This window comes from Kwoniella europaea, chromosome 2 (genome assembly GCF_036810445.1).
Source record: "Kwoniella europaea PYCC6329 chromosome 2, complete sequence".
NCBI lineage: Eukaryota > Fungi > Basidiomycota > Tremellomycetes > Tremellales > Cryptococcaceae > Kwoniella > Kwoniella europaea.
The window spans coordinates 1,458,814-1,483,522 of NC_089488.1; the positions used below are offsets into that span (position 1 = coordinate 1,458,814).

At 44.6% G+C, this 24,709-nt stretch overlaps 11 protein-coding genes across 11 annotated transcripts; 8 read left to right on the forward strand and 3 right to left on the reverse strand.

The window, feature by feature from the left end:
• Window positions 1–308: 308 nt before the first annotated feature.
• Window positions 309–1,337, forward strand: V865_006878 (nascent polypeptide-associated complex subunit beta; the record flags this gene model as incomplete). Its single annotated transcript, XM_066230635.1, has 3 exons — window positions 309–354; window positions 616–792; window positions 1,024–1,337. 3 exons carry the CDS (start codon window positions 309–311, stop codon window positions 1,335–1,337), a joined length of 537 nt encoding a protein of 178 aa, XP_066086732.1.
• Window positions 1,338–1,868: 531 nt separating this feature from the next.
• On the reverse strand, window positions 1,869–2,937 carry V865_006879 (uncharacterized protein; the record flags this gene model as incomplete). Its single annotated transcript, XM_066230636.1, has 3 exons — window positions 1,869–2,697; window positions 2,815–2,854; window positions 2,925–2,937. The coding sequence occupies 3 exons, from the start codon at window positions 2,935–2,937 to the stop codon at window positions 1,869–1,871; spliced, it is 882 nt and encodes a 293-aa protein (XP_066086733.1).
• A 550-nt stretch (window positions 2,938–3,487) lies between these two features.
• V865_006880 (uncharacterized protein) lies at window positions 3,488–4,132 on the forward strand (the record flags this gene model as incomplete). Its single annotated transcript, XM_066230637.1, has 3 exons — window positions 3,488–3,576; window positions 3,724–3,830; window positions 4,026–4,132. 3 exons carry the CDS (start codon window positions 3,488–3,490, stop codon window positions 4,130–4,132), a joined length of 303 nt encoding a protein of 100 aa, XP_066086734.1.
• An 868-nt stretch (window positions 4,133–5,000) lies between these two features.
• On the forward strand, window positions 5,001–7,667 carry V865_006881 (uncharacterized protein; the record flags this gene model as incomplete). Its single annotated transcript, XM_066230638.1, has 15 exons — window positions 5,001–5,293; window positions 5,416–5,564; window positions 5,640–5,696; window positions 5,765–5,789; window positions 5,861–5,914; window positions 5,974–6,021; window positions 6,109–6,180; window positions 6,248–6,301; window positions 6,389–6,449; window positions 6,526–6,602; window positions 6,680–6,758; window positions 6,836–6,895; window positions 6,969–7,058; window positions 7,129–7,484; window positions 7,565–7,667. The coding sequence occupies 15 exons, from the start codon at window positions 5,001–5,003 to the stop codon at window positions 7,665–7,667; spliced, it is 1,578 nt and encodes a 525-aa protein (XP_066086735.1).
• Window positions 7,668–7,867: 200 nt separating this feature from the next.
• V865_006882 (uncharacterized protein) lies at window positions 7,868–9,301 on the forward strand (the record flags this gene model as incomplete). The annotated part of the gene is made up of 7 exons (XM_066230639.1): window positions 7,868–7,929; window positions 8,000–8,108; window positions 8,183–8,320; window positions 8,426–8,499; window positions 8,596–8,750; window positions 8,865–8,955; window positions 9,046–9,301. The coding sequence occupies 7 exons, from the start codon at window positions 7,868–7,870 to the stop codon at window positions 9,299–9,301; spliced, it is 885 nt and encodes a 294-aa protein (XP_066086736.1).
• A 679-nt stretch (window positions 9,302–9,980) lies between these two features.
• Window positions 9,981–10,883, forward strand: V865_006883 (uncharacterized protein; the record flags this gene model as incomplete). Its single annotated transcript, XM_066230640.1, has 3 exons — window positions 9,981–10,491; window positions 10,562–10,576; window positions 10,663–10,883. 3 exons carry the CDS (start codon window positions 9,981–9,983, stop codon window positions 10,881–10,883), a joined length of 747 nt encoding a protein of 248 aa, XP_066086737.1.
• An 820-nt stretch (window positions 10,884–11,703) lies between these two features.
• V865_006884 (uncharacterized protein) lies at window positions 11,704–15,418 on the reverse strand (the record flags this gene model as incomplete). Its single annotated transcript, XM_066230641.1, has 6 exons — window positions 11,704–11,798; window positions 11,888–13,302; window positions 13,365–13,418; window positions 13,485–13,701; window positions 13,747–14,532; window positions 14,662–15,418. The coding sequence occupies 6 exons, from the start codon at window positions 15,416–15,418 to the stop codon at window positions 11,704–11,706; spliced, it is 3,324 nt and encodes a 1,107-aa protein (XP_066086738.1).
• A 1,779-nt stretch (window positions 15,419–17,197) lies between these two features.
• V865_006885 (uncharacterized protein) lies at window positions 17,198–18,761 on the reverse strand (the record flags this gene model as incomplete). The annotated part of the gene is made up of 5 exons (XM_066230642.1): window positions 17,198–17,329; window positions 17,413–18,018; window positions 18,098–18,415; window positions 18,483–18,614; window positions 18,738–18,761. The coding sequence occupies 5 exons, from the start codon at window positions 18,759–18,761 to the stop codon at window positions 17,198–17,200; spliced, it is 1,212 nt and encodes a 403-aa protein (XP_066086739.1).
• A 1,085-nt stretch (window positions 18,762–19,846) lies between these two features.
• V865_006886 (uncharacterized protein) lies at window positions 19,847–21,435 on the forward strand (the record flags this gene model as incomplete). The annotated part of the gene is made up of 7 exons (XM_066230643.1): window positions 19,847–19,969; window positions 20,048–20,092; window positions 20,172–20,345; window positions 20,410–20,555; window positions 20,620–20,962; window positions 21,079–21,198; window positions 21,256–21,435. 7 exons carry the CDS (start codon window positions 19,847–19,849, stop codon window positions 21,433–21,435), a joined length of 1,131 nt encoding a protein of 376 aa, XP_066086740.1.
• Window positions 21,436–21,993: 558 nt separating this feature from the next.
• On the forward strand, window positions 21,994–22,641 carry V865_006887 (uncharacterized protein; the record flags this gene model as incomplete). Its single annotated transcript, XM_066230644.1, has 1 exon — window positions 21,994–22,641. One exon carries the CDS (start codon window positions 21,994–21,996, stop codon window positions 22,639–22,641), a length of 648 nt encoding a protein of 215 aa, XP_066086741.1.
• Window positions 22,642–23,617: 976 nt separating this feature from the next.
• V865_006888 (uncharacterized protein) lies at window positions 23,618–24,202 on the forward strand (the record flags this gene model as incomplete). The annotated part of the gene is made up of 1 exon (XM_066230645.1): window positions 23,618–24,202. One exon carries the CDS (start codon window positions 23,618–23,620, stop codon window positions 24,200–24,202), a length of 585 nt encoding a protein of 194 aa, XP_066086742.1.
• Window positions 24,203–24,709: the final 507 nt, after the last annotated feature.

Here is a 24,709-nt window from a genome sequence, read left to right on the forward strand (position 1 = left end):
ATACTCGCACTATACACTCATACAGGCAACAGCGACAGCGACAGCGAGCTCAGTAGGAGATTGAATGTATATCATATTCACAACTGATCACCTCATCTTCCCACTCAACCCAACTCATATCAAGGCATATAGCTAACCTCAGGTGAGTAATTCCAGTGCGTTATCTGAGGGACGGAGCTCATCTCCTGGTAATCCATCCCATGTTAATCTTTTTTCATTCCAATCACTCATTCGACTTTTCCTTTTCAACCAACCTCAACCTCAAATAGCATCTTGCCTTATCACACCCACCTAACAAATCAGTCAAAATGGATAAGGAAAAGTTGGCCAAGCTCCAAGCTCAAGTCAGAATCGGTGTGTGATGCTCTACATCATTTCAAAGATGAACATGTGCTGATAGGACATCCTCCTTTTCTCTACTCACATTATCAACCTGGGTATTCTATACGTTTCGACAACACCGCACATTCTACATTGTCAACGTCTCTCTAACCCCTCCACTATATTCACCTCTCCTTATCTATGTCTCGCTCATTACGCTACCCTCGTCAAATACGAAACTTGGTAATAACCCTGTACCCCTCTCATTACGCTCCCTCTCGCTCACTGAAACAGGTGGTAAGGGTACACCCCGACGAAAGCAAGTCAAGAAGTCCGTGACCGCTTCTCAAGGTGATGACCGAAAGCTCCAAGCTGCCCTCAAGAAGCTTGGCGTTCAACCTATCACAGGTGTAGAGGAAGTTAACATGTTCAAGGAGGATGGTAATGTCTTGCATTTCGGCGCTCCTCGAGGTGAGTTGGGCTTTGGCTGTTCTTTGACTTTGGATGTTGCTTTCAGTGGAGGGACAGACCATATCGCAGTGCATGGACTATGAGAGGTACTACTTCTACAAGACGTTGATAACACTTCGTCCAACTTGACTTGACCTACTTTCCTCTCGTCCATCGTTCAAACCACCTTTTTCTCTACTCCTTTTCTCTCATTTATACAGACCATTTACTAACCCCTCTCATTCACTACAGTCCACGCCGCTCTCCCCTCCAACACCCTCGCAGTCTATGGCCCCGGTCAAACCAAGGAACTCACCGAACTCGTCCCTGGAATCCTCAACCAGCTCGGACCCGATTCCTTGGCCAACTTACGAAGATTAGCCGAATCTTACCAATCTATGACTGCCCGACAAGCTGCCGCCGCCGCCGCTGCTGGAGGTGCAGGTGCAGAGGGTAAAGCTGAGGGTGAAGGTGATGATGAGATTCCTGATTTGGTTGAGAATTTTGATGAGGCTGAGGGTGATAAGGAGGCTAAGAAGGAAACTGATCTTGAAGAGTTGGAATAGACGCTCTTTCAATATTCAATATTCAATATTCAGTATAGGAAAAGTGGTATATCAGTAGAGCAAAAGGTGGGAATGGGTTTAGGTTTCGGAGAAACAATCCGAAACCGAGGAGTGCGTGTGAAAGATATCAATTTCAAAAAGCATTTTGACAATATGTGTCAAGTTTTGTAAAAGGGGAATTCTAGATAGAAAATTGATGAATTTCCATTAAAACATTACCATAACCATTCCGGTTTCTCCAGGTGTTTCAAGTTAAATTGTGTCATCATGTGCTCGCATTGGAGAACTGAAGACAAATCGTACACTATGATAACACCTCATCGCTTGTACATATCCGTGTTGATTCGCGCTCAGGAGATCTGACAATCAAATGATGTTTGGTAGTCTCAAGCCTTGCATCCTCTATGTCCTGAAGATACCTGACTAATTGACGTAGTTCCAAAAACATACATCATGAGGTCATTCAAGACTCATGCTCAACTCTATGCAGATGTATATATACATGCACACGTGACAAACTACTTATCTCCCTCAAACCTTCTTCCCCTTCTCCTCCTCTTTCTTCGCTTTCATCTCCCTATACATCCTCACCACCCTCTCTCGTTCTTCTTCCAAAATTCTTTTCTGTCCAGCATTGAGCGGTATCTTATCACTATTCTTCCCTATAGCGGAATACGCTTCTTTCGTACTAGTCTTCTTCTCACCGGATTTACGCAGATGTGGTAATTGAGGTGGTGCTAGGACTATATCATTCAATCTCCTAGGTCCTTCCATCTCTTTAAATTCTTTGGCAGGCCTAGCCTGCTTTCCTTGACCATCTCCATCCAGCTCTTCGTCCTCCTCATTATCCCTCTTCCGTTTACCTTTACTATGATTATCGTTCCTCTGCTCTTCCTTCTCTCTTACTTCCTTGAGATACTTCTCCAACGCTTCCTTAGGTACTTTACCATCCTTGATCAATTTCTCCAATTTCGCTTTCCTCTTCCTAACTTTCTTATCCCTATTTGCTTGAGCAACTTCTAAAGCTTTAGTGGAGGCAGCATCTTTAATAGCTTTTGAAACGCCCGATCGTAATAGATTTTCAATACGTCGATTGTATTCTCCCAACGTCTCGTTAGGTAATATCTTCGGTATCTCCGATTTGTCTACAGCTTTACCTTTACCTTTTCCATTTGTAGTTGAAGAGTTGGAGTTGGAATTTGATGGTTTGGAATATTCGCCAGTATCTTCACTATTCGTTTTACCACTTTTACGAAATTCGGATTGAAACTTCCATCCCGATATTATTCTCGAGGCGGATTTGGGTGTGTCGTCGTATGCCGAATTGAGGGATTTGGAAGATGGTGTAAGGTTGGTTCCTCTATAGTAGAGTTGAATGTACAGATGGTGAGCTCTGATCTTTCCGTGTGGGAAAATACAAAGATGGAGATGGATTAGAAAGAAGAGTGAATATACCATCGTAGATGGATCAACTCACTTTTTGGCTGTCTCCGCTTCTCGAACGGATCTTTTGGCTCCTACAAGTCCATAGATTGTCAGATATATGTCATTGAAGAGGTAAGGCGGTATGACCCACTCCAGACTTACGTTTATGAGGCATCTTATTCTGTTATCAAGGTGGTTATGGTAATGGGTAGATTAGATGGATGCACTAGCTTGTTTCGTGCTATAGATAGATGATAGAATGACGAGGCTAAAGTGACTCTGGCTCGAGGTTGCACTTCTTTATGATTCCTTGACGGGGAGCTCTTTATGCTATGACTGTCTGGCTATCTTGATGGAGATGAGCGTCAATAATGACACTTATCATGATCATTGCAACTTTCTTGAAATTCTTGAAAACATCGATGGGCAAGATGGAACCAGGAACGGGACCCTGCACGTGACCTGTATTACAACATTATCAGGCTCTTTCACACTTCGCTCGCATTGTCAGCCTGATATCCATCTCTGCTGCCTGGTTGTGGTTGTGGTTACTTCCAATCCGATTCTTCACATTTGTTGTCTGCACCTACATCTCATCCGCATGGAACTTGCAATTCAACAACAACAAAACGATAACTATAGAATAGCCAGATCAACTACTCTGACACGCACTTTAGATCACTCGCACTTTCCTTCCACCATATCACCCGACCGAACTCATCAACATGTCAAATTTCGCTAAACAGATCCCAAAAGCAGTCAAGGAAATTAGATTACATTTCTGTCAGACTTCTGGACACTCAGCTGGTGTCAGGTGAGTACGCTAGGTTTTTACGCTCTCAGAATGGGATGTACCCTGCGCATGGACAAGTTCTCGGTCCTTAGTCACTTCGTTATGCGTATCTATATATATATACATGATGTTTGGAGAATAAAGCTAATAAATCTGTTTGATGGCCAGACAATTCGTCCAATCTTCTTACCCATCTATCAAATCGTCCAACCCAGATCTGAAGTTCTTGATTAGAGAAGCTAGTGACATCTCGCCTAGGGCATTCGTACGATTTGGTAAGTTATGAGTTCACTTCATAACATTCCCAATGGCAGTAGTTGCTTGTGACGTCCCGCCTATGCCCGTTCTTCGCTCTCACGAATGAGCGTCCTATTGACATGGTCTTGCTCTTGCTTATCGTGTCAAACGGCTGTTTTGACGTATCACATGAACAATGCTGACTTCTTTTCTTCGCTTTCGGGCTGACATAGAACGAGGAGCAGAATCACAAACTCAGCTTGCGGACTTATCGGAATCTCAAGTATCAGCCGAGTTGAGCAAGTTGGTAAATTCCCAGACTGTTGGTAAACCTCAATAGAGAAGGACATGTGAGCTGTTGGATAGGGATGACATGCATGTTTTAGATCTACGTCGATCTTCGATGGACATCTGTTGAGTATTTACGCCGTGGCAGGATTTGACCTCGTCTGGTTTCAAGGGTGGTACTAACCCTCCTTGCATTCATCATCTGTATCCACCATTTATGTGGTACCGGCGATCCCCCTGACATGATAGATTGGACATAGTATGACGTGACATTTTCAGTTATTTATAGGTTTCTTCATATCCCAACGAATTCGTTTCGGTCGTCGTCAAGATACGAAAGACTCGTAACAACGGTAACCATGCCTTCTTACATCACTTGGATCTATCTGGGGTACATACGGCAAACTCTGGACTATCTCATCTCCGTAGAAGGTCTGTGTGTGAGCGTTCACAACGAGTGTGCTTTGGAAAGGTTGTCACCAAGCAACTGCGCCAAGCACTGACCTCAAATTCTAAACGCATATACAACTCAACCATTCATTCCAGCTGATAGCTAATAGATCTGACCTTGACGATTGATACTCTGATATATAGCTTGGCACTAATTTCCTAATGAAGAATACTGATATCTCTTCTCCCTGTCCGTCCTTCTTTTTCTGCTCTTTGATCTTTCTGTTATTTCATCACTCATTCTCATTCATCTTGCCTTGAGGGCTGTTTAATCGATTCAACACTCACTCTGCGTTCTTTGATAGGACTGCTTCTTTTTACTTATTTGCTGTACTAAATATCCGGCAGGTCCGCTCTTTATAACACCAACTGTTTAGTCTACGACCAACGAGTGACTTCAGACTCTCGCCACCATTGCATATATACCCCTCGTTTAAAAGTACAGTACAAGCACGAAATTGATAATCAAGATGCAGGTCGTCATCCTCTTTCCCCTCCTTTTACTCCTCACTCAAACCCGACTCTCATTCGCTCAAGTCGTATTGGGTATAAACGTTCCTTCCGACGCATCACCTTCACCCACCGAAATCACCCCCCAACCTACCGATCCCGTCACACCGACTGAGACTACCGATGGTGAAACTGCCAGTGCGACTATAACAGAGTTCGTCATGCCCACACCCATTCAAGCTGGAGTGAAGTACATGAAAGCCAAGGAAGATAAATGTGGGGAATGGGGTTGCGGGAGGGTAATGTCTTCTGAGTGAGTTTACAGTTACGATCATAACTATGTTTGAGTGTCCTATCCCTTAGACATACTGTAAAGAGAATTGGGAATGTATGTAAGCTCGTAGACTGATATGCTTGATCCATGTGGCGACATAGCCAAGCATCATGTTATCCCGCTGTCACATCATGGGGATATCAATCGATGAACTGCGGATATGGTCATACGAGAAATTCTCAAGGTAATTGTCAAGCTCAAGGTTGGTATAATACTCAGCTGGGATGTTATGAGACAACTATCATACGAGGTATGTCACGTATATCTTATACTTGCTTAACAGCTGGAACTGATGTTGACGAGTGTCTGTTTTGTACGGGTGTAGAAACTACATCTGTCATTCAGGAATGTTATGCTTCGACTGAAACGAAGACTGAACAGAGTGAGTATATATTCTTATGAGGATAGTCCCACCTAACTTAGCTGATATTGAGATGTATCGTTCATCAGTCACAATGACGGAAACTGCTACGATGCAAGTAAGAGATAACGCAGTTGTCTCTCCCTCGGACCTATCGTATTGACTCTTAGATCTTGATTCACTAGGATCGAGACCAAAGCTGAAGTGTCAACAGTCACCGAGACAGTCAATCAAACCATGTAAGCTGTACCATCCCAGTGCTTGGCATGACTGTTCTGACGAAAGAATATATATGTAGAACCGAGACTATCCCTATGACTCTCACTGCGACAGCTACCGAACTATCGTAAGTTCTGACGGTTATTCCCACATTGGCTCACAGCAAAGTCAAGTACTAAATGTGATATTTCCGTCGTTCGTCGACCTTGTTCAGAACTGAGATCCGAGCGACAACCGAAGTTCAGACGATGACTGAGACCGTAGTACATAACGTTACATCAACACAGTGAGCTCGTTCTTTCACCACGATCAGACGTAGATCGTATAGCTCATATGACATTTTGTGATCTTAGGATGATAACAGAAACTCAAACTAGTGTACAGACAATGACTGTCAATCATACTCTGTAAGTATTCATGTTCCATCTTCTTTTATACCTTCGTATGCCTGAGTAGAGCAAGTATGGAAGCTGACTCTCTGAGCATGGTGATAGGACGGAAACTATGACTAAGACCGAGAGTGTCCCTGTTACTGTGGTAGAGACATTTGTCAGTGTGAGTATCCCGCTCTTATTCCATATCTACCAGTAAGCGAGATATCATGGCTGATCTCTCACGTGTGATTTTGTAGACAATGGTCGTACCCACCACTGTTGTGCAGACGGAAGTACAAACTGCTCGAGTGACAGACATAGTGACCAAAAATCAGTGAGTGGTCATGAAACCCTTATACATGAATGTATGTATGCAAGGATGCCGCTGATACATACCTCTTGTTCGTCCAGGACTCAAACTCAGACTCAAACTCATCTAGCCACCCAGACTGAGAAAGTGACGGAAACTCAAGTAGCCACCGAGACAGCTGTGAGTTATCTCAAATTGTACCTATCAAGTTTTGATCTATCAAATGGATGTTGACCTGATTTGCTATAATTTTACAGATACAAACTGCTATTCAAACTGTCACTGAGACACAGATCCAGAATGTTACTGCCACTCAGGTGAGCTTCCCCACGTCAACGGATCAAAGCTGAAGAGAGCAGCTTACTATGATGGATCTCTTCCTTCCGGTAGACTGAAAAAGCTATCGAAACCCAAATACACACCGTGACCGACACAGCTGTTTCTGTCGTCGTATCCGCAACAACAGAAATTGAAGTTGCCGTGAGTGCTTCGTCCATCTACACGTACAAGCCAGAAAAGACAGACTAATGTCTTCTGAACTTGTTCACAGACTGAAACGCTCCAACAAAATTCAACCGAGACTTTAGTCTCTACAGCTCTAGCAACGGAAACAGCAACAGCAACAGCTACGGCAACCGTAAGAGAAGCTGCGACTCTGACTGAACAAGCAACAATCACCGCTCTAGCCACTGCAACAGTAACGGAGACTGTAGCAGCTGCGGTAGATGCCAGTGCGCTATCAAGTTGTCAGATGAGCTGTTCATCCGCATTTGGATGGTCATACAATACTCAAGCAGCTTATGCTGAGACTACACAAGCTTATGGAGGCGGGTACGATCAGCAAAGTGAAAGTAGCAGTGATGGAGGGTATCAGTATAAGAATAAGAGGAGATTGGGAAAACATTGGTAAGCATGGCAACGTAGGTAGTTGGATAGATACATATACCCGGTCGTGATTTGTACATACTGTATACCTTTATAATCAGTTCAGTCATCCACGAACTTGACGACCAGAATGCATACGGAGTGGTGGGTATTGGTATCTCGGTCTTCGGTCTGTTGGCGGATTGGTTTCAGGCACTAGAGTGAGATCCGATCGTTACGTTTGGTGTTGACATCATCAGACAACTAAAAGTAAGCGCACATCACTCGTGTTCATCAGAATGAGCCATACAACATATATATAAAGACACATGTATGCTCTTCATTGAGGAGGGAATATCATTACATCTAATCCACTGAGCTGTGATCTAGGATTGTAAGATACACCGTTACCATTGATAGTCGACATGGTCTTCCTAGGTCTTCATCCAGCTGTAACATCCCGTTTGGCAGGAGTTATCGGATTTACGTGAGTAATATCTGCGGATATCTTGGCTGGTAGTAGTATGTCATGTCCGCTAATATCTTGACCATATCAGTTTCGCATACCAGACCGCTTTTGCGCTATACTCTGTACCTAACAAGACTGAAAAGCTATATGACCTGGCGGGTTCTACTGGATTTATCACTTCTACTTTATTGTCTTTGGTGAGTTATCCATTTCATTCGCCGAGTCCAGTACACAAGACCCCCTTCAGCTGATGTCATGTCTGTGATCTTAGTATTACCCTTCTGTTCGATCATGGTTCATCAAGTCGCCTTCTATACCCCTCTCGTCATTGAGTCATCATCCAAGACAGTTATTGATCAGCGCCATGATATTGTTATGGGCCGGTAGATTAGGTTACCATCTGGTCGGAGTGAGTATATTTGCTGTATCCCTCGTCGTATATTCATAAATTGCAACACTACAATCATCTTCCTCTCATAGAGTGCATGCTGATCGCCATTCTAAATCTGCTTAGCGTATCGCCAAACATGGCTCGGACTCTCGATTTGATGATCTCAAGACTAAACCTGGAATCTTCTCTGGGATGTGGTACGTTGCCGATATCCCGTTATACTGTACCGAATCTACCAATTTGTATCACCATCAGAAAGAACGATACATACTAATGCACAATGCTTATAACAGGTTCGGTCAAGCACTTTGGATCACTCTCGTCGGCTTACCAGCGTTCATTGTCAATTCAGTACCTGCTTCTGCCCACCCTGCTTTGGCTTTGAAGGATTTCGTCGGATTGGGAATCTGGATAGCTGGTTTAGGATTTGAAGTGTTAGCTGATCAACGTGAGTATATATTGTATATAACCCATTGTTTCACTATCAAGTACATCTGGGTTGAAGATATTCACATCGTCTTGTGTAAAGGGAGGTGCTGACTGATCTTGTTGTTGGTTTTAGAAAAAGCCACTTGGAGAAAACAGAAAGATGAGAAGAAACATGAAGAGAAGTTCATTTCATCTGGTTTATGGGGTTTGTCTAGACATCCCAAGTGAGTGGTCTCAATCGATTGAGTGCGCGACAAGAAAAAACCTATCCTATCCAATTGCCCCTCAGTGCTGATTTTGTCTGTCGTACTCAGCTACCTAGGCGAAGTGATCCTTCAGACCGGTCCTCCCCTCTTACTACTCAACACCCCACTCCTACCTTCAGTCAAATACCTATCATTCATTTCACCTGTATTCACTTACATCCTACTGCGATACGCTTCCGGTGTACCTCCCCTCGAGGAATCAGCTGAGAAGAAATTCGGTAAAGATGACAATTGGAGAAAGTATACAGATAACACGAGTATGTTCGTACCGTTACCTGTTGGACTGGGCAAGGGTAAGATCTAAGTCAGGAGTGATAAGGGAGGTCGAAGGATGAAATGGTTATTTGATACTGCTATTTGTGTATAATCATGTATGACAGAATGGGTACCGTACATAGTATAAGGATTCTCTTCATGAGAATGGTTATTGAGAACACCGTAGATGTTCATAGATGCAGCCGGTGAGGATATCTACGCTGTTCTTCCATCGCCGAATCTCACTTAAGCGACGTTGCGAGGAACGTCATTTGGAAGGAGCTTGCCCACAAGGTAGGACTGGACCCGCTTCTATGTATTTCTCTCACCTGAGGTGCAAGTGAAAGGGAACAGCATAGGTAAGGCTGTTGGACGAAGGTTGCACTCCGTCTATCAAGTTGTCTGATCGGATGAGAGATCTGAAAATCGCGTCGTGAACATTCGTCTGATACTAGCTGACAAGTTGTATCTGTTTCTCTCTATCTGTGTGCTCCTCCTAGCTCAGCATTGCATGATGCACAACGAGTATGTCAAAAGCAAGGGAAGGAAGGATGCAGCCATCATCAGATGCCACCTCACTCTTGCCCGCCTCCACTCTCCACTTCCGACTTTTTCGAGAGTCAACAACCACGATAACTCACTTTCATCTCTCCCTCTTTCGCCATCCTACGTTACGTTCCACATTCCCTCCAGAATAACCAATACCTCTTTCCGGGCCACACTTCACCATGTCCTCTCCTTTTCCTATACCCAACGTAGCCTCATCTCCTTTTCCCATCCCAATTTACCAAGGTCAAGGTCAATCTCCCGCATCTCTCCTACACAATCCAACAGTCCAAGCTCCATCTTCTGGGCCGATATTCGCTCCTTCCCCTCTATCCCAGTTAATCTCATCAACCATCAATAGTTCCAATGGGATCGCACCTCCTACCGGACTGACTCCCGGAGCTATAGGGATGAATAATGGTATATCCATTACGACACCTAATTTCAGTATGAATATGGGTATAACACCCAATACTTCAGCTTTGTTAGCTTCTGTCGGTATGGGGAATACCAGCTCTACGCAAGTGCAAGGGCAGGCTCAAGGTAATGGATTTAGTAAAGAAAGCTTGATGATGGGTTTAAATGAGTTGGATAACATTCTTAGTAGGATACAGGATGTACAAGAGGAGATTAAGGATATTGAGAATAGGGTATTTGAAGGAAAACGAAAGGGTGATGAAGATAGGTTGATAGGTATGTTTCACTCTTTTACTCGGGTACTCCGAAAAAAAAAACAATCACTGAATGATTTTGATATTTATAGCGCTGCATACTGAATGTAAGTCCATTTGCGACAAGCATCTAACCAGGATTACACAAAGTTGACTGACATCTGCTTTTGCTTCGCATCCTTTCGTTTTGCAGATAATCAATCCCTTCAAACTCTCTTATCAATCTCATCGACCAACCTCACTTCCTCCTTACCTATCATCCCATCATCCGATCCCGGAGATCAGACCAACCTGACGATAACGGCCTTGGCCAAATGGTCAGAGGAGAAGGCAGGTTTGGAATTCAGTAAGAGGGAGAATCTAAGAGCGGGGGGTAAAGCCGTGGTGGATATATTACGTGCGAGTGGAAGATAATCTCAGCGTCTCTGCGTTAAATGGAAAGATCCATAGCATAGATCGTTACCAGATGGGGGAATTGGTATTCTCCCTGATAGCTGGATTAGTGAATAGGGTAAGAGACATTGTGATGGAAGGAAGTAGGGGTAGGGAGTAAGGAATGGACGTCCACCAACCCTTTCACTTGGATCAATGTCTCATTCTGACATCCTCTCGGTTTCTGATTACGTGCGAAACAATTTAAAGAAGTTGTAGTCACGATCGAAGGACCATACCCATCTATAAGCGAAGGACGATAGCCAGCACTCTGTTATATCCCAGTGTTCCGATATATCGAAAGGTATCATTCACGTTGTAAACATTATATCATATGTAAAACATCGCAGATGCATCTTAATCTATAAATCGTATCGTTAAATGTAAACACGTAAACATGTAATATAATATAATACAGTGTAATCCTATTTTCCACATCCCATAACCTATATCGTATATCCATTTCCTTGCTAATGTCCCAAAAAAGATCTAAAAGAGGTATTTGGGTATCAGGTATTTCTTCACAGCAATGTAATTAGATCGTGAGACATCGGTCTGTAACGCATATATGAAAGTCGTAACGATGAAAGCAAAGGGGCAAAAGCGAAAGACAAATTTGAGGGATCATAACATTTAGGCCATCTTGATATCTATTCAAGGATGTAAGTTCGTCATATCGCCTTGACATAATGCAATGTCAAGGTTCTAGATCTACCATCTGTTCCATCCGTTATATAGATGACACCATCAATTCCGAATTTGTTTGTTGGAGCTGATTTGACGGCTGATTGCCTTTCCATCTCTAAGCAAACCTGATGACTCTAGGTCGATCTTCTTTAATCTCCTCTTCACCTTCCACATCAAACGCAGCAGAAGGAGTTTCGCTGAATTCAGACACTAAAAGCCAACAAGAATGACAAAGTCAGCCCTTTATATCTCCTTTCACTTCCGATCGAAATTCATGTCATTTGCGCGGTAGAACTCACTAATGTCAACAGCGATCTTCTTCTCTCTCAACCTCCTTCTATGTGAACTAGCCGTGGTAGATCTACTTTCCACACTGGGCGTGAAACTATTTATACTACTCGCATAAGATTTCTTGCTTTCTCTATCTCCTAATTCAGGTCTTTGGAGATGTTCATTGATCGTAGATGGAGTAGACAATATCGATCCTTCTGTCGATTGAGTGTTAGGATGAGGTTGGGAGAAAGAGGCGATGGGAGTTTCAGTAGGTGTATGAAATTCGATACCGTCTCCATCCTCAACATCAGTGGAAGTGGAAGTAAGAGTTGATCGTCTAGGTGGAGTAGGTGGACGAGGTACTCCCATTTGTGGCGAGGAAGAACCAATAGTCAAAGGTGATGATGTTCTTGAATCACTTGGTGAGACCACTCCGATTTTAGGACTAGTTTCTAATTCTGGGACCAATGGGATTGGTCTGAACGCATTCAACAATCGATCCTTCCTTGCTTTAGCAGCTAAGATGGCATTGCCATTATCGGGTAACGAAGTGGATCGACCAGTCGATTGTCGAAGTTTGAGTACGGCTTCATCTTCGTTAGAAGGTAACGATAATCTTGGTCCAGCGCTGGTTGCCGGTTCTCCATCGGTCAATTGTATTTTCGAATCATAAGTAGAATCGGGAATTTGGAACGGTGTGATGAACTCGATTCCACCAGGTGATCTTAGAATTCCCTCATCTTGTCCCGCTTTCTGCCCTTCTTCAGGTGAGGGTCTCTCTGTCGAACCTGGTACAACCGATACGTCTAATTGCAGCGGTGATTCAGCGGGTAGAGCAGGTAATGGGACAGTGGGAGGAGGAGCCATGGGAGGTGGTGGTGCAGGTGGCAAATTACCATTTCGCCTTGAGAAATGGCCGCTTCCCCCCGAAGCTGATGATGACCAGCTTCCTTGTTTGGCATGTCGATGTAACGAGCCCCCAATCCTGGAGATTGCACTTCCACTGTTGGAAACGATCGATCCACTGCGAGCTGAAGGGGCTGAAGGTGTCTGTTGGTACTTGTAGGTAGGTGAAGGGAGTTGGCCTCTTGATAAGCTCTTCGATCTAGCTGGTCCGATCTCGCGACCCAATTCCAGACTACCCATTCTACCATTCAAGTCCTCGACAAGGGGTGTAGGGGGTAACATGTCCGGGGATTCGGCTCTTGCTGCCGAAGGCACCTTCTCCATCGCCGCGCTTTGACCTGATATAGCGGAGATTGTCGAATCGCGTTGACCAGACAGGACACTAGGAATGGATCCTGATCCTGGACGTGACGCAGGTGATCTAACGCTAGGAGAGGAGCTTCGCTGTAGGTCAAGCTCCAGAGATAGATCGTCTCCGCGAATCGCGTCGGAATAAGCATTTCGAATAGCATGGCCATGGCCCTCGCGCTCAGCACTGGTCAGGAGAAAAGAGTGGTCAGCTTGATGTCAACACGTTGGTAAAAAAGATAGACGTACCGGATGACAATAGCTATACTTTTAATCTGTCTGATCCACTCTTGCAATTGATCGCTATGATAGGCATATCACATATATCAGTCCGGCTGTCGCAGATATGTCGTATCTATATGAACTCACGCATTCCTCATCTCCACAATCCATTCGTTATCGGCCTGAGACTGATCCGTCTCATTCTCAAATCCAAGCCTCATCACGAACTTTCTTCCATTCTCATCGTGATTCCATACCCCTGCCGTGGAATCTTTCGATATGATCCTGCGTTCCAATTCAACTTCTTCGTTCATCGCGTTGGAAGGTAAACTAGGTCTCCTGCCGAAAGTTTGGCTCGATCCTCCTCCTATACCCAGCCCTATCGATCCCTTATGACTGGGCGATCTACCAGTAGATGACGATGTTCCAGGAACAGAGAAGAGGTGCAGGTGCGCTACAGTCCTGGATCGGGAAGGCGATAGGTATTCGTTGGGATCTGGGGTAGATTGCGGAGTGGATCCTCCCACTTTGAAAGACGTCAACACTAATTGTTGAGTTATCCAAGTTGGCTTGTTGATGTTGGAACTATTGCCATTATTGGAAGACGACAAGACACTGGTCAAACTTCTGATTGAATTTGACTTCTCTTTATCTGGCATCCCACTACCATTGTGATTATTTGAAGAAGGAATAGTCCGACGAATGACCGTAGCCTGTAATATCTGGATAGAAGATAATGCAGATAGTGCAGAGGGGAATGAAGGTAACAAGACCGATACGATATCCGAGGATAACATGGGACTAGATGGGATAGCAAGTGAAGATGTCGTCGATCTAGATCCCAAATCGGGTCTTTCTCTCCCATTGGCAGCAGTGTGAGGTTCATCGACGATAGGGAATTTGTGTAGGACCGCCTTCGACAAAATAGGTGATTCCTCGCCGGCTTGTTCGGACGTTGCGAATGAAGTGGAAGTCATCACGCTTGCCCTTCTGGCAAACGAAGATATACTAGGTCGTTTGGACGAAGTGGAGATCGATGATCGGATAGTAGAGTCTGGTGTGAGATCTGGAGGATGGGCTTGGAAAGGTGACATCGATATTGGCGCGAGTGTATGTTTCTGCATAGAATGGTCGGACGACTCTGTACGTGGCGAAGAGAAAGAGGAAGATGCAATGTCAAGGGATTGTTGGCGAGCTGAATGTGACATAGATGTTAGCATTAGTCAACGTGAACTACCTTTTGATTGATTCTATACATCAGGCATCCCTTTCTATTCCACACTGCCTCGCTTCTTCAATGGCTCGATCGAGACTCTAAACTCACAATAATCACTTCTACCACCAAAGCTATCCCTACTTCTCAGACTTGCCAGATCAGGTCTCTGTGGTCCATTTGTCGTCTTATTCGCAATACCAAATACTGAGAAAGGATCTTCTTTCTTGTTCTTCGCATTTCCACCTCCCAAGCCTTTCAATGAACTCATAAATCCCTTCTTCTTTCCTCCTCCTACAGCAGTCAGAGAAACTAAATCGTGCTTGGAGGATGATGTGATACTTGGTGATTTATGAGATGAGGAGACGGTGGATAACGATAACGAATCTCTACTTTTGTTCTTACTTGATAGTATACTCGCTGTTGTGTTCGTCGGTGGTATAGTCGAAGTTACATCTAGTACCGATTCTACCAGAGAAGGGTCGATTACCAGAGAAGATTTCGCTAATGTCTTGCTATTAGACGATTTATCTTTCTTGAACACTGAACTTGATCCGCCGTGAGTCGAAGAAGTAGGTAAAGGAGGCGCTAATTTGACTGTTTCCTCTGTAGCTGTACGTTTCTTCCTGTCTGAATCCTTCTTCCCCCCTCCTAGTGATTTGAACATCCCACTCGACCTGACTTTGTCGGGTTTACCATTGCTGACGTGAGATGTTGAAGGTTCCCCTCCCAAAGCTGGCGAAGATGTAGCGTTGATAGTTGTTGGCAATGGTATCTCGCCGACCTCAGCCAAGAGGTCTTCGTCCGATCCGAAAGAAAGCTCATCTTCTATACCCAGTCCAGCTGAAGCATTCCGCGCTCGAGGCATCTTGAGGTTGAAAATGGTTTCCAGCTCAGCTGGATATGCCGAAGGGAGAAGGAAGAAAGAGGTCGCTTGGGAACACCAGTAGCTTGTTTATATGCTGATCGTCCAGGTGTACGTTGTCAGTCTTGATCCCGCCAGTATGGTTAGGGTAAAGATGAAAGGAATACAAGAATCCAGAACCAATGGTGAAAGATGGATAGATGGATAGTTCGAAGGAGTTGTTAGAGCAAAAGAGGATAAGGCAGAGGAAAGAAAGAATGGCAGAGATGAAGCCAAGTTTTGATCTTGGCGGAGTATCTGAGTATAGAGACAGATGATGAATTGAAGGCTTAGTTTCGAATTTGAGATTGGATTCTTTCAATCGTAGGACGTGATGTGATGATTGCGAGTGTATATAATGACTTACCGTTTATCGTATGTATGACTGTGGTTCCTTCGTTATACACAATCACTTCCTATCCCCTTGCTTTCCGTCTGTCTGATACTTGGTAGTCTGCTTTCCTAACGGATGTATGGTGTATTTGTGATGGGTGATAGGTGAGTCTTGGATGTGTGAGAAAAGTGAGACACCACCTGTTTTCTGCTAGCCAACCTCCACTCGTATGCTAAAGGTACAATCAAAAGATGGTGTAGGGTGGGGAACGGCGCAGGTGTGACGATGGTGACGATGAGGGGGATGGTGAAGACGGCCAAGATGTCTACAATGAATCTAACGCATTTGAATATTGTCAACGTACGAAAGAACATCACGATTCCCATTGCACATTAATTCACCTGAATCCGGATGTCCTAGTCAGTCGAAATCTTCCAATTCATACCATTGAATTTCGTTCCGAAAGCCTAAGAGCATAAGAAAAGGAGTGTCCAGTTCTAGGGGGTTTAAAGGTTAAGGGCATCTTTACTCAAACTCTAGTTCGATTCTATGGAAGACAGGGAAGAAGGAGAACATGGGATTTTTGGATTGGTACCTTGAACTATATGTTAGTTAACCCTGGCATCCACAGATTCCGTTCTTTCCATACGAGCACCTGTTAACAGCTGGACAGCTCACTGGTGAATCGATTCTCGGTAGTGCACAGAGATGATGCGGGGAGGGGAAGGTCAACGCATAGAATGAGCCTCGTGTTTGACTCTTTATCAACCTGTGAAAAGAGACGAACTGATGAAAGTCAAATACTGTCGACGCGTAAATTATTCATCTTCCTGTCTTTCTGTCGTCCACTTGTTCCTTGTTCCTCCTGGCTTTGCTGCTAGCCTTTGGACCTATAGCTGCCTCAGACCTGAACTTATCAAGTACCATTACATGCTATGGATCCATTCCTCCCATTACCGATAAGGGAGTCTGATGTAAGCAAGCGGGAAGTTGAGGATGGCCTTATTTTTTGTCGAAAGTGCAGGTCAGGAGAAGATTCCAGACTGGACTATGGCACGTCAGTGGCTTGGGAGAAAAGAGGGGAATGAAGCTTAATCACTGGATCGTGGCTTCTGTTACGAGACTTGACAATGGTGATCTTACTGCTGCTGGCTTGTATGCAAAGATGACTCCGACCTGCATGCATAAGACAGAAAGTAGAGTATCTTTGGCCTAATTCACATGTTGTAGCTGATAAGATGTTATGTAGAAAGTTTACTGTACCACCTGAAAATTTAGACCATGATGGTATTGAACGCATCATTTCCAGACAATGACGTTTTCGCCGATCTCAAGACGTATCTGCACGATGGTTGGTACATCCTATGTGCTGGCGATGATGATGACTGCACCCACTGGCTTCATAGCTTTTACCACCCAACTTGCACGACTTTTCTTCCTACACCCTTCGTCCAGTCCTTAACCCCCTTCCACCACCCTTCATTATCTTCCACCCGGTTCAAAAATGCTGTGAGACCGCCTCCCACACCAAAATATAATATCTGGAATATATGACTGTCAGCTGAAGAACGCGTTACTTGCGTAAGGGAGAAGATAGCGGTTCCAATACGGTACAATAGCTCACCTTAGCAGCGACCAATATAAACCCATCACCTTGTTCCTTCAAAGCTATGTTCTTCCATTCATCATTAACCTTGAGATTGTCTAGACTGTCTTCCAACCTCACTTCCTCTTTATGTATTGTGTTTTCATCTCCGCCCAGAGCTTTTGTCCGCTTGATAGCGTTCTCGAGAACACTCAATAACGAAGCGTTACTATCCTCCGCATAAATCGTTTCAGCAGTCAGGACCAATCCATACCCTTCTTCACCTTCCTTCTGCAGGTCTCCCGCAAATCCTGACCAATGCCCATAAGTGAACTTCAATTCTATATTTCTCTCTTCTAACAACTTTCTAAAGCCTTCTACTAGCTGAGGGGAAAGTACGAGATTTCCTGGGTTTTCCAAATCTGGAATCACCTCTTCTACATCCTCTTCGTCATTTGGCTGATGGAGCACTTCGGGAGGTAGGTACGGTAGAGTAGCGAGTATGAGGTTGGGAAGGGTGACGAGGGATAGTACGAGGGAGTTGTAATCTTGTACGTGAAATGTGGTCTTGGTCGAGAAGGATGAGCTGGAGGATAATAGGGATCGGAGGAGGTATAGTGTTGGAAGGGCTGTACCGCAGCCTACCTAAGCGCGATCAGAGGCAGATCAGCTTCAAGCCTATCAAGGCCATCCTGTGGGTTTGGGATAGACCTTTTTCACTCACTTCCAGTACTCTTCCACCTTCGACCCATCTTCCTACACCTTCCTCATCACCAATTGAGCTCAAAACTTCCACCAAGTCCACACCACCTTCCCAGGACTTCAGTCCACCCTCATATAATCCAGGTATCAAGTCCGTCTTGGCATCTACATACTCCTCTCCTTCATCTTCCTCCCTCTGACCCTCTTTCGAAGGATCCTCCTCGGATTGCCGGTTGTACAGCTGGAATCTGGCATCAAAGAGATCACGTCGAAGGATAGGTGATCTGAGGAATGGTAAAGGTAGAGGGGAATATGATATCTCTTCAGGAAGTGCTTTGATCTATCACCATAGATTGAGACGGCTCAGCGCTTTCAATGTTAATTGAGTGAGCGGAAGACCGCCTTACCAATTCATCCAACGTTATATGATAACATTTCTGATCACCTTCGTTTTTTGTTGAAGGCGGAGGGAGCGTCGCGGTCGATGGTCCCGCCTCTGATTGCAATGGGCTTTGGAAAGAACCATCTTCCTCTTCATCCTAGATATGATATGCATACATGGAGTCAGAATCAGAACTGAATTGAAAGACAAGGATGCTCGAGGGAAAAAAAGGCATCGATCGGATGTGATCCAAATAGCGCGGAAATAAAGAGATACTGACAAGCTGAAACTCGAACTTGAACATGGTTGGTGGTTCTCTTCTGATATCTACACGAAGTGGGATCTTCCTGGGGTTGATGAGCTGATGAATGAGAGAATTTCAGATGCTCTTTAGACTTGGAAATCATCTAACTACCTCACTGATCTTTTCAACTTTTCTCGAGGTATCCGTGCCTCACTCTCACTGGACTACTGAACATCGTTTTGGCGGGCATCGCCGATCAACACCACACCAAAAGCAGGCAGAATTTTAGATCATTGCAGATGTGAGTGAGGGTGAGTGTAAGATGCAGTATGCGTTGAAGTCAGAGCAAAGCCAGAGAACATCACATCGGATCAGTTCAGATCAGATTGAATCATATTTCGGAATGACGGACTAACAAGATGACTATCAAAGCCTCGCGCTTTCTGAGAACATCAGACCAGAAGTGCCATTTGAGAAATAGATCCGTCAACAACCAGTTTCCTTCGATCCCGACTGAAAAGCAGCCCAGCGTGAAGGAACCTGTTTACAGAGAGGTCCAATTCACGTCATCAAGGCTACGCACGGCAGCTCACTTACATAAATCTCAACCGTCGTCCGACTCACCCATTTACAGCTCTCTCTAGACGCAGAAGTTTTGCTGGTTTATCCGAAGAACAGGTTAAAACCGCCGGAGTTGAACAATCCCTGAAATCGTAGTCACTTGTTTATCGCATTTCGCAGTTCAGCTTCTGATTTTTGAACACTTGTTGCCTATTTCAATATATGATGTGACCACGACTGCGTTCAAGTGAAATTACAGTACAAGCGAAGCTGAAAACCGTCAACTTAGTGACCTACGCGTACGATACTGTGCATACCCATGTTGACAGTCACATCTGACTTGGCACCAGGATTGAACGAATCCGAAATCAAGATGCTGTGTTCTATATCCGTTATGAGAAATGCAAAGCGACTTGTTGTGTTTATATAAATATAACTCAGTGATCAACGGAGGGCTGAAATTTACCGACCATTGGTATCATTGTATCATCTCATCTTCTCAGTCCGAATCACCATACCAATAACTCATCACAGCTACAGACGTAATTTAGTAGAAGTTGACGGCCAAATCAAATCAAATCAAGATGAGTGTCTTTATAGGAACGATACTAGGATTAGCTATTTCCAATATAGCTGTGAAACCTGTTCAAGCTGCTTCTACACCTCTAGTCAGGAGTTACGAGGGTAGTTCGTTCTTTGATCGATGGGTAGGTCCAGAATCCCTAACACTGCACAATTTCCGTGCTCGTGCTGATTGTTGACGATGCGATGTTATGCTATAATAGGATTATTATGGCTATTACGATAACACCACGAACGGAGATGTGACTGTAAGTCAGCGGGGTAACTTGCCTCTTTAAACGCAGAATTATCTTTTCCTGACACTAAGATATTCTGTTTTTCAATCAGTATGCCAATCAATCCGTTGCATCAAGCAGTCAACTCACGTATTCGACCAGTTCCAATACGGCTATCATCCGCGTTGACAATTTTACCGACGTAGCATATAACTACAAGAGGAACAGTGTCAAGATCACTTCTCAGGATTCGTATGATGTCGGTTCCATATGGGTCTTAGACGCTGTACGTGCATATCCTTTTCATGTTCAACTACTATGTGCTTACATGGTAAATGGTCATCTTCTAGGTTCACTTGCCATATGGATGTTCGGTCTGGCCAGCATTCTGGAGTTATGGCAAAGAAGCCACCTGGCCCGAAGAAGGAGAGATAGATACGATCGAAGGTGTAAATATGGGTTACTCCAATCAGATGGCTCTCCACACTGAAAGCGGGTAAGCACAATATCAATCCAAGTTTCATTCCGAGTTGTAATGCTGATATTTGGTATGGTATCAGATGCTCGATAACATCCACATCATCGTTCTCAGGAACAGTCAACGACACTTCATGTTACTACTCGGATAACGATAATTCTGGATGTGGAGTGACCGACACCAATTACAAATCGTATGGAGCAGAGTTTGCCTCGGCAGGCGGAGGAGTTTTCATTACTCAATTGGCTGAGAGCGGTATATCCATATGGTTCTTTTCAAGAGATGATATTCCCGATGACGTTTCTTCGGCAAGCGATTCGATCGATACCTCAAACTTGGGTACACCAAGTGCTTTTTACAGTAATGATGGGTGTGATATAGATAAATTCTTTGGGCCTCAGTCTTTGGTATTTGATATTACCCTAGTGAGTGAATGAATCCCCTTGGCAGAACTTTGCCGCCTAATCCTCTCTAGGAACATGTTCTTCGTCTGTGGCTTTATGTAGACGGTGTAGGCTAACGAATATGCGTATTCTTGCAGTGTGGTGATTGGGCAGGTCAATCGAGCATTCTCTCCTCGACTGGATGTCCAGCTTTGACAGGCAGCGATACATGTTACACCACATACGTCTTGAATGCTACAAATTACGACACCGCATATGTAAGTTGCCTAAGCATCTAAACGGAAACTAGGCTGATATACTGTACTCAACTTCAGTTCGAGATCAACAGCTTGAAAGTATATTCTAACACTTCATCATCGAGCAATTCAAGTTCCAGTTCCAGTTCGAGCTCTACCTCTTCTGCCATTTCGATGACACCCCTGTTATCAACAAGCCAGAACACACTGTTAGCGGGATTGGTATTCGGATTGATAGGAGTGCTTGCTATCATGTAAAAACCTACGGGATAGTAATATAGACATATAGAAATGTATAAAGTTAGTCGACAACGAAAGAGGGTTTGTAAGAAAACCAGTGAGAATACAGTATACCGTGCAATTCCGAACGGAAAAGAAGGTAATATTTTGAACATGGGAGTTTTCCCCATATCGGACATTCAGAAGCTCTGCTGCCACGACTGCAACTTTTCTTTACATATATAAGGAGAAAGGTCTGCGAGGCGGTCTCAGTTCTACAAAGGGTTCGCTCCCTTGTCAAAACCGTTTTCCCCCTCCTAGATGCTAATAAAGGTTCTTTTCGAAGTAGGCATGAGCTGATGCAGTGAGCCCCTGTTAGAGAGCCATCCTTTTTTGCGTGCAACAAGATCGCCATTCTTTCTTAGAAGTGCTTTCTTCAAAAGGAGCAGCTATGGTAGATAACGGTACCTCATATAGTGAAGCCATGTCAGACTACTCATCATTTAGTGTATTAAAGACTTTGTACTTCAGGCCTACTTACCTAAATGTCTTATAACGCCACTGTCTTACTGCACAACAGGAAAAAATCTTGCTGTAATGTCGGAAGTCGACTCCCCACTTTCTTCATTGTCTGAAATTAGGACTCCCTTATCTGACGGGGAGACGATCCACGTCGCTATGAGCGATAATCATGCCCAGCTCCCTTCCGCCCCTATCACTCCTGTCACCATATCTTCCAGACGCCCCAGACGATCCACGGTCAATCCCGATCCGCAATATACTGAATCTGATTATGAGGGTAGTGGTTCGGAGAATCGAAAGAGAAGGAGACGGGATTCAGCCGGAGCTACCAACGAAGATCACCATTTGGGACATGGGAGTCAAGGGGATAAGGCAGCAACTACAGTGAACTGGGGAAGCCTTCATACCGCCACGTCAGGGGCTCTCACGAATGACGAGACGGCCGGAAAGTCAGTCGTTGTCACGTTCAAATTCCGAGGTGAGAGAAGAGATAGATTTCTGAAGATTGTCGAAAAGTGGGGCGACAATCAAGGGATGGCCGAACGTGAACAACAGCCTGACAGAGACACTAGAGACGCTTTGAAGGACCAAGCAAAGTCTCAAGGGGAGGTTCTCAGAGCCGCTGAGATCTACATCAACTACATGATGTATAACGATGGCAGAATTCCAGATTGTTGGCCGGTGGAGACGATTCTTCTATCGCATCTGCCACCACCACCATAGGTCACGATGGTCGTGTCAAAAGTACTATTATCAGACATGATGGAAAGACATTCTTGGTCACAGAAAATTGAGACAAGTGGAGAGCAGTAAACGGAATTGTATGATAACCTTGAGGCCCATGAACTCATATAAGACGTTGTTTCTGGTTTCCAACCACTGCCACACTCGAGTTTCGTGCTACGTGCACTCGATTCGTACAACGAGGATGGATCTTCCTGTAAGCTGTAAGGGTTTTCACATCGCCGGTCCATATGTCCCATGTTTTCCTATGTGCTCAAGATGACGTATGGGGTGGCGCTCTGTCCTTCGGTAGATGCGAGAAGTTGCTGAGAGACAGCCTCCTCTCCTTTGACGTAGGTTTAGAACAAAGTCTGTCGATGATATTAAAGGAGAGTAGTTCCAGGTAACAGCTTGAAGATAGGAAGGGCTACAAAGGAGGCCAAGATAGGTAGCTCCTTTGCTCTGTTACGCAGGTCAAAGGGAACCTTCATGTCCAGACAGCCAGACATCCAGCCTCCTTTTTGCCATCTGGAAGACCTGGGACTTAGTGGTCCTGTTGGCAGTGCAGAAAAAGCTTCGTGCGAACCAGATCCAAGGCTTCTGTCTGTCAAGTCCACATATAAATATCATGTCCATCGCCGACAGGTCACGAAATCATCTAAACATTCTTTTTGCACTCAACAGCATTTATACATAGCTACGAAGTAGGATACCTTGAGACACTTGCTGTACCTCCCTACTATCACTGCACTCTCGCTGTTTCTGCTTATCCTAACCTATCTTGCACTAAAGTGGAGCAGCAATGCCAGTCTGGACAGACAAAAATTGGACGTACGCAGACAGTATTGTTAATGACAGTTCTCGACCAGACACCGACTCTTCTAATCGCTCAAGAAGTTGTGTAAAAGATCCCATTCGACTTGACACCCCGTCTGACGATGATGATGATGACATCCCTATTAATCCCAACAAAAGGATGCGAGTGGGCCAACAAAATCTCAAGACAGATTACCACTTATCAGATACGGGTGGTGATACAAGAGCACCATCCAGCTCTGTGATTACTCGAGACAGTCTTCCTTACACGGTATCTGAGGCAGAGGCACCTCGAAACTCCGGACCCTACACGAGTACCGGATCAAGATTATCGTCCAATTCTAAAACCTCACGAAAGATAGGATGCACGTTGACCCGGATCAACCGAGCGGGCGAGCCATGTGCAAAAGGATCTATTTTGAAGTTTGATTTTCAAGCTCCTATCTATCTTGAAGATATCGTTGGAAAGTCGCAAGGTCAATCAATCAACCTCCCAAAAGGCTATTTGGCGAATACGGACGATTTGAGCGAGGAAGATCCCAAGAAGAAGGTATTTGATGCGGCAAAAACCCTCATCGACTTCTTGTCAAATGATGATCCCTCCGAACCTAAAGGCCTGGTTGATCAAGGTTATGGTACGGGCATCAGCGCCGTGAGTAAAGTGAGGAATCCCAATACTGGAATCATAGGAGTGGTAGTCAGAGAGGATGGAAGTACCATCTCTTCCATCCTAAAGCAAGCTTGAATCCTGAGCCAATCTGGGGGGTAATTAGATTACGATAGCACAGTGCGCCTGCTTAACCCCCGACCAGGGCTGCCTTGTTGGCGTTGATGCCCATACACATCTGTATATAAATACATGCCTGAAAAACGTTATTTTCTGTCCCTACTCCTCAATCATGCATCGAGTTTTGCTAAGTAGCTGGCCAGACTGTGTTCATGGTTATGCATTGTAGTAACGGATTTCGGCCCGTTTCCACGACTTGTCACCAGAAATTGTGCATTTACCCTTTTGAACTGTCAAACTAATGCAGTCTTCGTCTATATACTTTTGCTACGTATTTTCACATGATCAATTTGATCCACACTCAAGTGGGCCAGCGCCGCGAGCCGCTCCGCAAGCCTTTAGTCACAAGCTATTGTGTGGAGTCAATTGTGATACAAGTCTTGCCAGAGCATAGCATGAAACAAGACCGAACTTACCCAGGCTTTCCTTCATCGAAACGGGGACGTCAGGAAGGACAAAGGATGG